Source organism: Cygnus olor, chromosome 1 (genome assembly GCF_009769625.2).
Source record: "Cygnus olor isolate bCygOlo1 chromosome 1, bCygOlo1.pri.v2, whole genome shotgun sequence".
Classification (NCBI taxonomy): Eukaryota; Metazoa; Chordata; class Aves; order Anseriformes; family Anatidae; genus Cygnus; species Cygnus olor.
Genome location: NC_049169.1, coordinates 163,372,690 through 163,387,869, shown reverse-complemented (window position 1 = coordinate 163,387,869; position 15,180 = coordinate 163,372,690). Strand labels below are relative to the sequence as shown.

The 15,180-nt window shown below is 33.6% G+C and overlaps 1 protein-coding gene across 4 annotated transcripts in view; it reads right to left on the bottom strand.

The window, feature by feature from the left end:
• Positions 1 to 1,861: 1,861 nt before the first annotated feature.
• RBM26 (RNA binding motif protein 26) overlaps positions 1,862 to 15,180 on the bottom strand; it is a 52,417-nt gene continuing 39,098 nt past the window's right edge. For all 4 annotated transcript variants that reach the window (XM_040539138.1, XM_040539145.1, XM_040539156.1 and 1 more), the window contains 5 exons: positions 13,294 to 13,398; positions 11,539 to 11,748; positions 9,684 to 9,770; positions 6,104 to 6,217; positions 1,862 to 2,681 (listed from right to left, as the gene is read on the bottom strand). In XM_040539138.1, coding sequence (XP_040395072.1) covers positions 2,592 to 2,681; positions 6,104 to 6,217; positions 9,684 to 9,770; positions 11,539 to 11,748; positions 13,294 to 13,398 — 606 coding nt within the window. In that variant the 3' untranslated portion in view covers positions 1,862 to 2,591. The remainder of the gene's footprint in view (positions 2,682 to 6,103; positions 6,218 to 9,683; positions 9,771 to 11,538; positions 11,749 to 13,293; positions 13,399 to 15,180) is intronic.

Here is a 15,180-nt window from a genome sequence, read left to right as displayed (position 1 = left end):
AGGACAGAAATACATACAGCATCAATTTCTATTGCAACCAGGAAACCATTACTTCATGCTGAATGGCATCCTGTCAGATTAGTTTCAACTGAAACAAGCATATAGGTTTGTTTTTAAAGTGGCAGTAAACCAAACTAATATGATCCCGGTGGTTTTCAGTCATTCAAAATGACATAAGATAACAGCAGGGGATAAAACATGACAGCAAGACTTTCCCTAACATCTTTCTTTAGTGGAAGTTTGGGTAAGGAAGGTGCTGAAGACTTTTTCCCCTTACAGGTAGACCAGGTTGCAAACAATTGTTAAGAAAGGAATCTTCCATGCATGCTGAATTGAAAACAAGCAAGGAAGCAAAGAAACAAGGAAGCAAGGAAACAAGGAATAATCATCTTAAAAGTACATGATATAGCAATTTCATATGTTTCATAATAAGCATCCATCTAAAGAATACACTAATATTTATCATTAGCCTGTGCTAGGACTTACTGCCAGTAAAAACGCAAGTTTGAGCAGCAAAGCACACCACACAACCTTTCGGTAGCATGCACAGTTTTTTCCCAGACTGTACCTGTTCTGCAAGACAACACATTAAAAACTTCCACCTTCTGGACTGTCAATCTGGCAGCCTTCAAATGTACTAAATTATTAAAAAAGAAAAGTAGAAAAGCTTGTATTTAATTCAGTGAACTAGAAGTGCTCATTGGATAAAAAGGTTCTTAAAATATTTTATTTTGCCTTAAATTCAGTGTAAAAGGAAATCAATTTCCCAAATACAATTCATTATGGCAAGATTTAGAACTTACTTTAACAAGCATGGCAGTCAATTGTGGTATTTCAATGTGAAACTAAACCTGTACAAAAGTTTTAAGTGCATATTTTTTTCAAGCATGCACATAGGGACACAGAAAAAAGAGCCAGGTTCTAGGCTTCAGAAAACCCTCAAACAACTGAAAAGCAGAGGACAAAAAGTCTACAGTGGAAGGTCTTCTGTCTAGGATACTGCTATTTCTACTGTCCTCTGCTTGTATTATGGAATTAAGAAAAAAAAGGAGGGAGGGATGGGGGAAAGAAGTGCAGGAGAGCAGCTCTCTCTTCTCCCAATAGACAAAACACAAGAACTACAGCAAATATACTGTTAAATGAAATACTATCCCTCTGCATCTATTTGATAGATGTGATAGTGGTATTACAGTGCACTCATTAATGAGTTGATAAAAAAAAAGAACTAATATTTAATAAAGGGCTTTCAAAAAAATACACAACAGCAGAACACCGAGGGGAAAAAGAAACAAGTCCTTTAATGTGAAGAGCTAGGGAGTTCCCCTTCCTAAGTAAAGGAGAAACTTCAGAACTCACACAGCAGAATGCCCTATTACAGCTAATTAAGTATTTCTGCAAAGTAGGAATTCTATTTACATTTCATGTATGTACATTTTCACATAATGAAAACAAACTATAGTATGAATGTAGTATCTGCCAAATACTACTTCTGAAATAGAAAAAAATGTAATTCTAGAAATCAAGGAATAAAAAAAATGCATTAATGTGCATGGTCAAAATTGTTAGTTAATACCTACCAAATATTCCGCTTCTCCTAGTGTGTAAATTACATTCCAGTAGCACATATTTTTGTGGGACCAAGTTTTCTTCTACAGTTGTACAGTGCAAAGGTAGAGAATAAATTCCTAACTGTTGAATCATTGACTTAAACCATTTTTAAAATTCGGAAAACACCCAAAAGCTTTTAGGTGACAGAGTACAGCTGTGTATTAAATGGAACTTCATTTTGAAATATATATATATTTTTTATATTCAACAGTATTTTGAGGTGGTAGTGATTACAGCTCCTTTTGTGAATATGGGGGTGGGGTTGCCATTTGGAATGGTCTTTTTTCTTTTTTTTTTTTTCTTTTTTTTTTCTCATTATGAAGGACCATTGCCTCAGCTTTTTTTGGTTATTGCTTTTTTTTCTTTTTTTTTCTTTTTTTTTTGAAGACCATTCCATTTATTTATTTTTTAACATCTTAAAGTCATAAGGACTTATATGCAAAGCAGTCATACACTTTATCATTAAAACCCATAGGTAAAATACGTACACAAATCCAACAAAAGGCTAGTACATAGTAAAGCCTAAGCATACTACTATGCAATATTATGAATACATAACTTTAGAGACTTCAGTTTAGTACTGTTATCTATTCATTTCTGAAAACATTCACAAAGATTTTAAATGCAAATTTTCGTTCCGTATCTGGAATAGAACAAAAATTATCTATGTTATAACAACTTTTGGTCATTTGTGCTTGACCAATTCGGTAAATTACAAAGAACCCAAAGAATTCTGTAACTTTCTGTAGAACTATGTAATAAAAACATTGCATATGTTCCTAATATGATGTCTTTAGCAATCATTTACTGAAATGTAACTCAAACATCAATCTCTCAAAACGTGTAACTGATCAGCTGCTTTTTAGTCTATATCCGAATTCAACTTCATCACAAAACCCCTTTTAATACAAAGATGCAGAAGTACATTAGGTAATACTAATGCAACACAGGTGCAGTTCTAGCATTGTCATTGATGAGTTGAATCATCTTCTCCATGAACGAGACTCATTGTCCTCCTCCTCTTCATCATCATCTTGAAGCAGCGAGTCATCCACCAAAGACTCTTCCTGAAACTTCAAGAGAAAAATGTGATAACCTCTGTTATGTCAGAAAGTAAGAGATCAAAAGGCAACATACAATCCTCTGCTCCTCTAAGATATAAGAGCAAGCAAATTCATTTTTAATAGTTAAATGGTAATGCTTTCAAAAATATATACTGTATATGTGTATATTTAATATGCATATATTAATATATGGCAAATACACCTTGTTTTTTAGTTTTACTGGACCTCAAAATGACTTTATACTTCAATAGATATTCTGATTCCTCAGCATGTCATCCACACTCAGGCTTTAATGTTCTGATGAAACTTGAGATGCTATACTGAAAATTATTGTTAGGTTTTCCAAGTTAATATTAACTATGCCTCTTTTAATCCCAGAGCTTAATCTACCTATGCTTTAGTATCAAAAAAAATTGAATATGGGATATTTTAATTTTGATAGCTTTATCAAATTTAAATTCAGTATCCTTTAGAAAAATATATTAATATATTTTAAAATACTTTCAGCAACAATGTATTAATATATTTCACAAAACACTGTTTAACAGTTACATAAAGTTAAAAAAAACGAGTTGTTTTTATTTTTACCTACACACAGGCACAGGGGTAAACTTTCCCCTGCCTAAGATCTTTTTTTGATGATTGCACGTAACACAGCAATTTCTGCACTAAGTAAAGGACTAAAACTCAAGTATTTCCTCCCCTAGCAATGTCTCCCAGCTGTTCAGTTACAGATATTTAATTTCTTGCTTGTTCTTCTTGTCCTAGTAATTGTAGGTTTTGCTACAGAATTTCCAAATTCACCAGGAAAACTGAAGGTTGATTTGTCAAGTCTGAGAACATCCCAGAGAGATTCGAGGCCGTAGGCTGAAGAATGCCTAGAACTATGTCTTCCCTCTCTCCACTAGGCTGTTTTACATGTGGGAGAAACTCTTATCTTCATTACTTTTGCCTAAAGAAAATGCATTTTAAATCGCAGCTCTGTCTGCATCTTGTCTCAATATACGCTTGTGTACTGTAAGCTGGAGTAAAACATAGCAGCTTTCTGAGGACTCAGTCTCTTCCTCTGGTGTACAGATGTTCAGCAGGCTAAAATATAGCACTGCTGAAAAGGAGAGCTCTCAAAAAAAAAAAAAGGAAAAAGCAACAACAGCAAAATACGCATCAAGGTCTTTCTTCAAGTCTTAAGCCTCTTTATGATAGTATTCCTTAGGTGAACTAAAATTATCAATAGAGTTTAGACAGAAAAAATGAAACCTTTTTCATGTGTGTACAATAGTGGCTATAAAACAAAGTTACATAAATAGCACGATCAATTGTAAGCACACAGAAACTCGAGATGTCTCATACATAAAAGGAATGCAAGACTGAAACCGAGGCAACTGATTACAGCAACCTCCACAGCCCTGATTTAATCCTGCATAAATTACAAATTTTAATCAATAAAATTACATAAAAAATATTTTATGCAATTGGTTGAACTTCTGCAAATGAACGTGAAGTTCTTGAACTTGTCCATCCAAGACCTGGGATTCCTAACACTACAATACTAACTTAACCAAATGCTAGAAGCAATACAAAGCACACACAAAGAATGACATTTAAATGTAAAAATTCCTGAAGATTGCTGAAAGGAAATCATCATACAAGAAATTTTGTGAATGTCAGGGGGTCTAATTCAGCTGTAGAGAATTCAAATAAAATCCAATCTAATTAAATGACAAATGAAATCAACATTTAAACCATGAAATTATTTCTTAATAGCAACCAAAAAAATTAAAAATCATTACCTCAATTTTAACTTAAATCTTGAAAATTTGCTATGTTTTGGATGGGTCAATCAATTTAGGAGTTACAAAAAACAGCCCCATGCAGTCTTTTCCCTAAAAATTTCCACACCTCGTGACTCGTGACTCCTGTTAAGGAGTACAACCATCACCTAAAATAGATGTATCCCGCTACTACAAACACTTCACAAGTCAAGACAAGAGAATGCCCTTTCCCTCTGCCAGGGCAGCCAGTGCACGTAACATTTTATCATCTTCATTCCCTTCCACTTCCAAATTTCCTACAACCCAGAGGTTCCCTTCCACACTCAGTATCTTCAGATGGGGTTAAAATCTAAATCTCACGATAGATCACATACCAATCAATCTGTACTTTCTTTACTCTGCTGAAGTATTTGTGTATCTTTGCATGCCCTTTCTTTCATTATGTAAAATGACAAAGTCTTAATGAAGGAGTTTCTCAATGAGACCGCCCACTAAGGTAGACTCCTTACAGTAGCAAACATTGCTGTTGATCTTCAGAAGCAATACATCCCTGATGGAGAAGTGACAATATATCTAAGAACCTCTGAACATTACTCAGCATAGCCTCTTGTTCACTCACAGCTCATTACTACTTGACAATGTATGAGGCTTGTATATAGAAGAAGAGCAACATTTATTAAGTCAGAATGCACAAATGCCTGAACTGAACACTCACTCAGTGGTGGAAGCAGACTATTCTACCAGTCTTTAACACGGTAAAAATAAAATGCTATTTTTAGAGACAGAAAGCAGACAGACAAACTACATTTCTTCAGGAAAAAAAAAAGAATGAAAATGAAAAAAATGAAAACTGAATGCCAACAGATGTAAAAAGACTGAATTTGGTTATATCAAAACAATCTTGTGAAGATGCTTTTATGGTAGGTCCACCAAGATATCATAGGAAAACGACATGAAGGAATACAGCTCTGAGTAACTCAAGTGTACTTCAGCTTTTCTATGGAAATCACTTATATACAGTTAATTGGCAGTAAATAAATTTGAAAAAAGGCTGCTTGACTTTTTCCTGAAGTGACACTTTTTTTTTTCCCCATAATTCACAAATGTATGTAAATTTGAACATAAGTTACACCTACCAAAAAATGCAGCCCAACAATTCCTGTATTAACATAGTTATTTGGACAAGGCTTTAATATCTTCCTTGCACCATGATGAAGACTGACACTCAGCAGGGGTACTTTAGATGTCTAAATGAAGTTAGTAGATTATCTAAATTATTACTTCACCTGCATCCTCCAAGACATCTCTCACTGTAAAGGAAAATTAGATTCTGAGATATGATCCTCTAAGAAATTAGTGCTTAAAGGAGATGGTACAAACAACTATGTTTTAGACAAGACCTTTGGTATTTCTCATGCAAATTCAAACCCACGTCTTTCAGTTTCTAGATATACCCTCTAGAAATGGAACATTCCTGCAATTAAAAATAAAGTATTTGGACTGTTGATAGCCTAGAAAACAAGAAAAATTTTAATAGATTACTCCACTATCTGATATTAATACACGAGTCAGGTTCAAGAAGCATGAATCAACAGACCATTTTCTTTTGAAACAGAAGTATTTCATCTTAAGAAATAAAGAATGAAAAAAAAAGCTTACTTCTTCTTCATCAGGTTCAGCTTCTTCTGTTTCAACAGCTGACATACTAGCAACAGGCTTGTTCCATGCCAACTTCAGCTCCTGTCCTTTAAACCGAGATCCATGAATTGCAGCCTAAAATAAGTTTAAACTTCTTAGTTAAATATTTCCTTGTCGAGGGAAATACTAACTTCGCTAATACTTAAATCCCAGACATAAGCCAACAGTCCAGTCTGCTTTTTCTGAAGAAAATCCAAGTTTTAATATGTCCATATTGGATCACTGTTTATAGTCTAAAACAAAACAACTTATTAACTACACATGGAATTCACACATCCTTTCAGTTAGATGATCAAAACATATTAAGAACAAAATAGACCTTGAAAATCAAGTATCATTTGGTGATGTAACATACTGAACCCAATACCTTCCTTATTTTTTTAAAACTATCATGATGTGTTCTTCACCTTTCAAAGACTGACACAAAACTGTTAACACATTACGTACTGGAAGAAACAAGGCATTCCACAAACATAAATGATTTAACATTAAAACAAACAAACAAACAACACCTTTGTGATTACAACTTAATCTACTGGAAAATGTTCCACTTCCTGTAAAGCCTTTGTAATTGAAATGTAAAAATTTTTAACTTATGGGATATTCATGCCGTCGTAAGTGCCAGATGCATTAAGTGGCTGCTTTGGAAATAGTATGTTCAAATTAAAGTAACATGAACTAGCATAAATCAGTGTTAGCAACATTCCGAAATAACCGTCACAGTCACAAAAGATTTATAGTACAATCTGAAAGCACAGCATAATGTGAAATGTAGAAACAATTACATGTTCAATGACATCTGAACATGAATTGTGTGATATTAAAGTCCCCAGGTATAAATTTTAAATCTGTACATATAAATTTATGATAAATTTAAAAGATTCTATGCCTATTAAAATGCAGCTCAGGAGCTTTTTGTCCATGGTCTCATCACAATGTCACACAACTAGAATTTTTAGAACTACTTATACGTGACATTTAGGTCCAGAAACAACTTGTAATCGTTGAAAGAAATTACTACTACATAAAAATGCAACATTTTACAACAGGGAATCCTCCTCTTCCTTCCTTCCAGGCTAGAACATATATGGTCATAAAGCTTAAGCCTTTTTTTCATTTAAGAAGGTAAAATATTAGCTGCATTTACTTCACAATTGGTCACAGCAGATGCTTCTAGTAAGTACATTCTATATTTACAACTTCTTCAATTACTAGTTTTAAAGTCTGCTGTACTAATAAACACACAAATTCCAGTGAAAATATTTAATATATAAGAATATCAAGAAAAATATAGACTTTACTGTATTTGACCTAGCACAGTTTTCATAAAATTTTCCTTTCAAAATGAAGGTGCAATTACACAGTTACATGAAAATGAGAAGTTTTAATGCTAACTGGACTGTGGACATACAACAAATCGATAAAGAAATCTAATCCAATTAAAAACTCCCCACTTTCCAAGATCACATTCCAAACTTCACCTTGAATAAAGCTTGAAAACTTCATCTACTGGACTGGAGAACAATTAAAGAAAAATGTGTTGTTTTTCAAATGCAGCGAAATGTATCATGGAAGAATAACAAATGTACACAATTAACTTCAGCTATTCCACCAACCATGTCTCCCCTCTCCCCTGTAAATACCCTTCTGCATCTTCTGCACTATCCTTTTTTTCACACACTTCATACATAAAAATTTCTTCACTTCATATATAAAAACATATGTATAAAACTTCTGTGTTTGCTTCCAAAACTACTGTTCTCTGTTTTTTGGGGACAGAAATTTAACTAAGGCTGAAATTACTCTCCAGGCCAATTTTTCAGCAACAGTTCTAACAGTAAGACCTGTATTTTGCTGATAAATAATATCTGTTAACTTCCTTGTGAATCATAGTCCATCTGAGAGAAGAAGAGATGTTACTCAGACAGTACATAAAGACAGATAATTTTCCTAGGTCGTCTATTTTAAAGTGTAAGCTACCCTCAATACTTGAGAATATTTTTTATGTAATACTTATAATATTTCTTATATAAGCTACAACTATAATATTAGGTAATACAAAGGTGCAAAATCAAATATCAAATGTTAGGAAGCACCAAAATTAAAAATTTCAACCATAACTCAGTCCACTTGTGAGTATACTAATTATTACAGCTTTTATCTGTGTTTATGTATTTCTTATTCTCCACAAAACTTTTGTTCGCTGTTGAAATGTGTGCCTTCAATACAGTTGTACAGTACTGTTTTTTCTCCTTACCAGTCATTATATACTATGCACACTAATTACATTTTTTGCAGAATAATTTCAATCTCTGTACAGTTAGCACTCAACACTACTACACACAGAATTTTCACAAAACCATATTTCTATGTTTCTTTGGAACACGGATCAAATTATTTCTCAAAATAACGCATCAAATTATTTCTCAAAATTTCTCATTAATTGATTACTACATTATTTCTCATGAAATTATTATATACTGTACCATCTATATCATATATATCATAATCATTATGATACTGTAAGTGTTCAAAACTACTGCACCCCATTGGCTTCATTTGCATTGTAAATGTGAGTATTTCTGTCAATCATGTCAGTGGTCTCTCAAGATAAAGCATACAGAAAGAGAAGAGTCTGGCCAAGTATGAAAATTCTGTTCAAGTAATCGCCACAAGATGAACTTTGTGCAAAAATATAAACTTTGTTCAAAATAGAAATATAAAATGAAATCTTTCTATACAACCATACCGTAAATATGATTCCATTCTTTTTCTTTCGGGAAGCCCTATTACTTTCAGGATACTCCTTCCCAACAGTGATGCAAGGATTTTAAAGAAAACAAAATCATTTGCAGAACAACTATGTTTGGTATTTTGCACAGGTTCATATACTGCCTACACTATTTACTGAATAAGACAGGACTGCTGCTGAACCAAAAGCATAAAGTCCTAATGATCTGTACGCAATGATGCTGAATTACAACATACCTCAATGCTGGATTTTAGTTTCTAAGAGTTACTTCTGTAATTCTATACTTCTATAATTTCATAAAGAAATTTAAAAAAATATATATTGTATAAGATTACTTTTACGCTATCCTAAATTTTCAGGCAAATGTATGAAAACAAATACTAAACAGATTCCAACAATACCAAACAAAATGCATAGGCTCAGTCTGCAGGATGTCAATGAACCTACAGAATACTGTGAGGTCTTCAGGTGAAAACAGTGCGGTGTCCATGCAAAAAAAAACTGGCAATTAAATAAAGACAAACCAGGACATCTAGCTATGAATTCCCACATTTGTCTTGATCTGTTTTACATCCTATATTTTTCCCCGGTTTATTTAAAGCATCTTCATTTCATAAGAATTTCAGTAACATGCTGTTTTGACGGATTTGTTTAATCTGGAATTAAGACTTCTGTGTCAGACTTCTTTTAAAACGTTTTTGAGTAATTAACTATATTAAATTTAATCAGTTATAGAAGTATAAAGCAGTTGAATGTTGCAGAGTATGTTCAACAAAGACCTATACTCACAGCTTCAGCTTCTGCTCTCGTCTTAAAGGTAATCACCGCGTGGAGAGAAGAGTCATCTATCTGGCAATCTTCAATTTCACCATATTGCTTTTAATATGAAGAAGAAAAAAAAATGGTAAAATAGTCCTCCTCCTCTATTCTCCCCCTCTAAAAATGACGTCCTAAACGAAAGGCCCTCTAAAAGCATATAGAATTAGAATAGTGTACCCCTTCACAGCCTCAATGCCATTCAGAGTACTTTGCAAGAAATAATGTTTTTGTTTCCATTTTGAAAACACAAAGTACTGTAGTCTTCGGATTTCCTAACTGTAAATATACAGGAATGAATTAAAATTACAACAGAAAAAAAGTTCTTCTGCTTCAATACTTCTCTCTTGATCAGAAAGTTGAGATCTTGAGATTACTCCCTTAGTCTATTATGATACACTTCTACAAAAATATTTAATAGATACATAGATAGATAGATACAGCAAGTTTCCAATTTAGCTTGATTTCAGCATCTTAAGATCCTGTCCCATACATTCCTGGCAAGGGTCTCTAAGGTTCTTTGATGCTGCCATCAGCATAAGCTGCAATATCCAACACATTTACACAGGTGAAATGCACCACTGAAGTGCAGAGAGATGTGATATTTTAACAGTTGTTTTTAAGCTTTGCAAAACAGAAATTCTGCTCAGTACATTTCCACGGAATTTGGAGCAAGTTTAAAAACAACAAATGCCAAACTTGTAAAACAAAATGATTAACTTTTTTTTTCAGTGTTAGTAGAATAATACTGTGAATAAAATTGTATTTGTTGACACTAATAAGTTTGTTAATATTTTTGTTGTAAATTTAACAATCCCTGTAATAAAATCACCTAAGTAGAAGGAAACACTAAGTCTCGAGGAAAATTATAGCCATAAACAGATGCCATACAGCAAGTTTTTAACAGTGACAGATTCTCCATTTTCAGTTTTATAATTCTTTGCAGTCACTATTAGAACAGTACACAGTGAAATGGAAAATATGAAAGGGCGCTACGGAAATTTACTTTAGCAATACCATTTTGAAGACTCAATCACGATATAAGACTGTGGATTAAAAATAAGTTTATTTATTTTGCTCGTCATACAGACTGGACTCACAATGTCTTATGGTTGACCAAGCGGAATGTACTGCTTAATTTTAAAGTTAGATGTTCTTAGTTTTACACCAAAAATTTACAAAATCTTTGTTTAAATGTTCAGTCTGTCATTAGAAAGTTGTGTATCTACACATGTAGACATATATAGTTCCTGGAAACACGAGACCTAAAAAAATAATACAGTAGTGTTGGTGGGTTACTTTTCTTAACTCTTGTTCTTTTCAAAAGCTGCTTACTCAGCTGCCAGACAGGAAATATTAAGTGCAATGACTGAAGTAGAATTTACCAGACTCAGTGGCTCTTCAATTTCTAACTTCAAACACAACCACTCAAATTAAATATTGGAAAACAAACAAAAGAAAACACCAAGGTGATGTGTGTTTGCTAGGGAAGGAAGGTGACAGCACTTACTTACACGTTACTTATGTCAGTGCTGACATTCTCAGCATTCATTCCCCAAAATAAGCTAATATTCTTTTATTATAAGCTTTTTTTTTTTTTAAATGGAAGATAAAGGAGTTTTATTTCTTTCTGTTCAATTATCAATTTATTATACTTGCTTAAAAAACACTGCTTAAATTTTGATTTTTTTTTAAAATCATGAACAGGTATATCACATTATAGATTCAGTCCTAAATAATATTTCCAGATGAATTAAATCAAGAAAAAAAAAGTCATTGGAAAGAAGAATGTCATCCAAAGAACAGAAGAAGTGAAATTACAACATACCGCAAAATGAGGAAGAAGATCTTCTCTATCACTTTCTGTAAATGCAGAGATTTCTAATGCCCTAGGTCGATGATCCACAACCGCATGCACAGGAACTCCTCTGCCTCTACCCCGTCCACGTATTCCTCTACCTCTGCTACGTGATGCACCCCGACCTCTTGCATGAACCCCTCTACCACGAACTGAAGAAAGAATCCCTCGTTTGGCAGCCTAAGATATTTATACATAACATAGTGATTTTTTTTTTAACAAACACATTCACAGAGCAGCTTACAGGTTTTAAAATAAGACGTTAACAAAAGTACTACTTTTTAGTAACAGACCAAAAACAGGACAGGAACAGAAAAAAGAACAAAGTATTCAAAAAAAAAAAAGGATGTCAGAAGAGCCCTCATCTGTAAGGACAATTCCTCAAAGGAGATTAGACTGTAGTGTAACATCTGAAATTTCTTGATGTGGTGACTAAGAATTTTCTCTTAACTCACAGACAGGACTTTCATTCTGACAAGAAAATATGGAGCATAGTAGTTTTTGGCCACAGGACTGTGAGGTATGAAAGAGAGGCTCTACTAAGCACCTCCAAGGACAAAGTATTCTCTAAAAATTTGGGTCTACACAGTCACTAATTTCCATTCCTACAACACCTGCGCTTCCATTTTTAAAGAACAGTCATGCATTCTCTAGAAGTCAAAATGCTGGTGACGGTATCTCCATCAGCCATTTAAAAATAAGTTGCAAATAACATTCTACAGTGTTTGTTTATAACTAAACCACTAATAACACTATTTGAATGCATGCCAACGATATCATTCATGAGGAGATGATGTTCTTTATTAATGAAATCATTCAGAACACCTATGAAATACTGTTAACTCCAGCTTCTGTTATTTCTCTACTCAGCTGGCTTAGCTTATTAACAAACCTATTTTCACAAGAACCAAAGCTGCGTAACAACTTACTTTTGAAGCAAGATTTTAATGCAACCTAGCTGTATATATATGCACGGTGTTCATATGTAGTTACACATAAAACATGACAAAACTTCATTAATAGGGATTTAAGCAACACACTAGTCTGCTTCAGAGTAAAAAAAAAAAAAAGGTAGGAGCATCATGCAACTAAGTAGCTACTACAAAATCATATATTCAAGACAGTACAATATAATACCAAGTAACTTCCAATAGTATTCTGAGATCCTTAGAATAAGACACAAAGAATCTTGCATAGACTTCCAAGTTTTTGTAGAAACAATTCCTTTAACAAAAAGCATATTTCTGTACACAGAACACTTTTTGAGACATTGTAATTATTTTGTTAAGTCCACCTTTCCTTGAAACTAATGTTGTAATAACACTGCTTTCTGGCACTTTGGTCTTTTTGGTTATTAAGAGGATGTTGACATTCAAGAAGAACAGAACAAGCTGTGTTTTTTATTCTTTTGTACCAAACACAGCACCACCTATAGACAACAATTTCATGATCCATGTTCTCAAGGAAGTACTACTACCCTAAGTCTGTAAAATGCCATGTCATCTTAAAAGTTACAGAATTTAAATAGATTAGAGATCAAAATTAAAGATAGCACTAATTCTCTAGTTAAGGAGAGCTCAGAAATGTCTTATATATTATTGCTAAATGTCTCCATTTATAACTGCAACTTAATATCGCACTGAAGAAAAAGTTTGATGTAACACATAAGCTAACAAATATATTTTCATTAAAAGTTATTTGCTACAGAACAAGAGACAAACATACTTCCAGCTGCAGTTCTGTGTATTTTCGTCTTAATTCAGTAACTTCCTCCCCAGCTTGCATCTTCTTGTATAAATCCAGTTCAGTATCTAGTAACTCTTTCTGCATCTAAGAAATTGTTACAGCAAATTATTAGTTCGGCAGTTTACATCCGCTTGTGAGGAAACAATTTTCTGATGAAACTCAAGAATCTATTACTACACTCCTATCAGCAGGCTATTTCAGAAATATACAGTGAGTTAAGGATTGGCCAGTGCTGGCCTTCAGGTAAGGTAGAAGTCTGCCACAGCACTTCTATCTGGAAAAAAAAATCCTAGAAACTCTAAGGAAAGAGAATTTGAAAACTACAGCAGGTAGTGGAATTTTAAATTTAACTAAGTTGTGGCTTATTAATTTAGATCATAGCTGTAACTTCAGAAGTATACTGCTTAAAATGCTAGGTTTCCACTTTAAAAAATAAGCCAAGCACAAAGCTTAGGAACGACTTGGCAAGGTAAAATTTCAACGTGTAGTATTATGTTACTGAGCTTGGTGATGTCAAAGCCATCTAGTCTACTGTGCAAAGCCAAAGCCAATAGAATTTGTTCTAAACTACAGATACACAAAATAGAAAATGCAAAATTAAATGATAGTGATGATGAGATAAAAGGGATTCTACAAAAATTTAAAAAAGCAGATTTATGAATGAATACACAATCTATAATCAGTAATGACAAAAAGCTTCTAAGATTATCGCAAGCACAGATGGTAGCTCTGTTCAGACCACAGTAAAAAAAAGCACAGTAAAAAGATCTCTGCTAACAAAAAGCTGGACTCTGATACATCTAGAATTGCCCTCCAGCATTTGGTACTTTAGAAAGAATTATTTAAAAGTTCAAAAATATGTATGAAACTGAAAGGTGTCTCTGAATCCAAATTTAGATGTGTTCACGGTAACCACAGAGGTGCAGGTCATGGTACAGGTGCAGGAAAGAGCTTTTATCTGACCATGAAAATTTTATTTTAAGTTCCAAACCGTAAAGGGTTTGGGGTTGGTTGTTCTGTTGTTGTTTTGTTTTGTTTTTAATGGAAAAAGCAGCAGCCAAATGTTCTAATGACATCACAAATGAAGGAGAAAATTATAGATGACTATGAAATAGTTTTACATTTACACCCGTTGATTCAAAACCACAGCATGTAATGTATTCAGAGGCTGGTTGTCAAGAGATGAAGGTTTCGCAGTTGTGACAGTTGGAAACCAAGTATCACCACTGAATGATAAAGAAGGGGATTTTTTGTTTCTTTTTTTTTTTTCCTGGAAGCTTTAAAAGAAAAAAAGCTGGGTTATTCAACTGGCAACTTCAACCTGAACCCCTTTCATCCCCATTTTTCACCATCTAGAGCAACCACAAAAAATCATCTCCTGTATAATGGTTTTCAAAGTTTTCAAAACTGGAAACTGTTTCTCTCCAATCCCACTGCGTTATACTAAATAAATGACATGACAAAACAATCACTTCTGAAATTTCTTAATGACCAGTAGCTAGAACTCACGAAGTAGTCAGTGACCCTGGTGTCATAAAGTCTCTAGACTTTTGAGGTTTATTTTTAGTTCTCTTAATGAAGACTCCCCTTTTTATAGAGCTGTGCCTGGTCTCAAGAAGATAATGCCTCCTTCAAGACATAGCAGGAGGCAGCAAATGTTTCTACACTCGGGAGAAAGGGATTTTGTAATCTGCATGAACTGGAACAGACAAAAATATGTAAAGATAACGACACACCTGCATGGGCCTCACATACATAACTATTCCTGCAAGTTTGCAGGGACTTCTGAACTGCCCAGGATTTAACAGCTAATAAAATGCAAGAGAACCTTGTGCAAAGCCTTTCAGAAAATTGTCAAAGTAATAT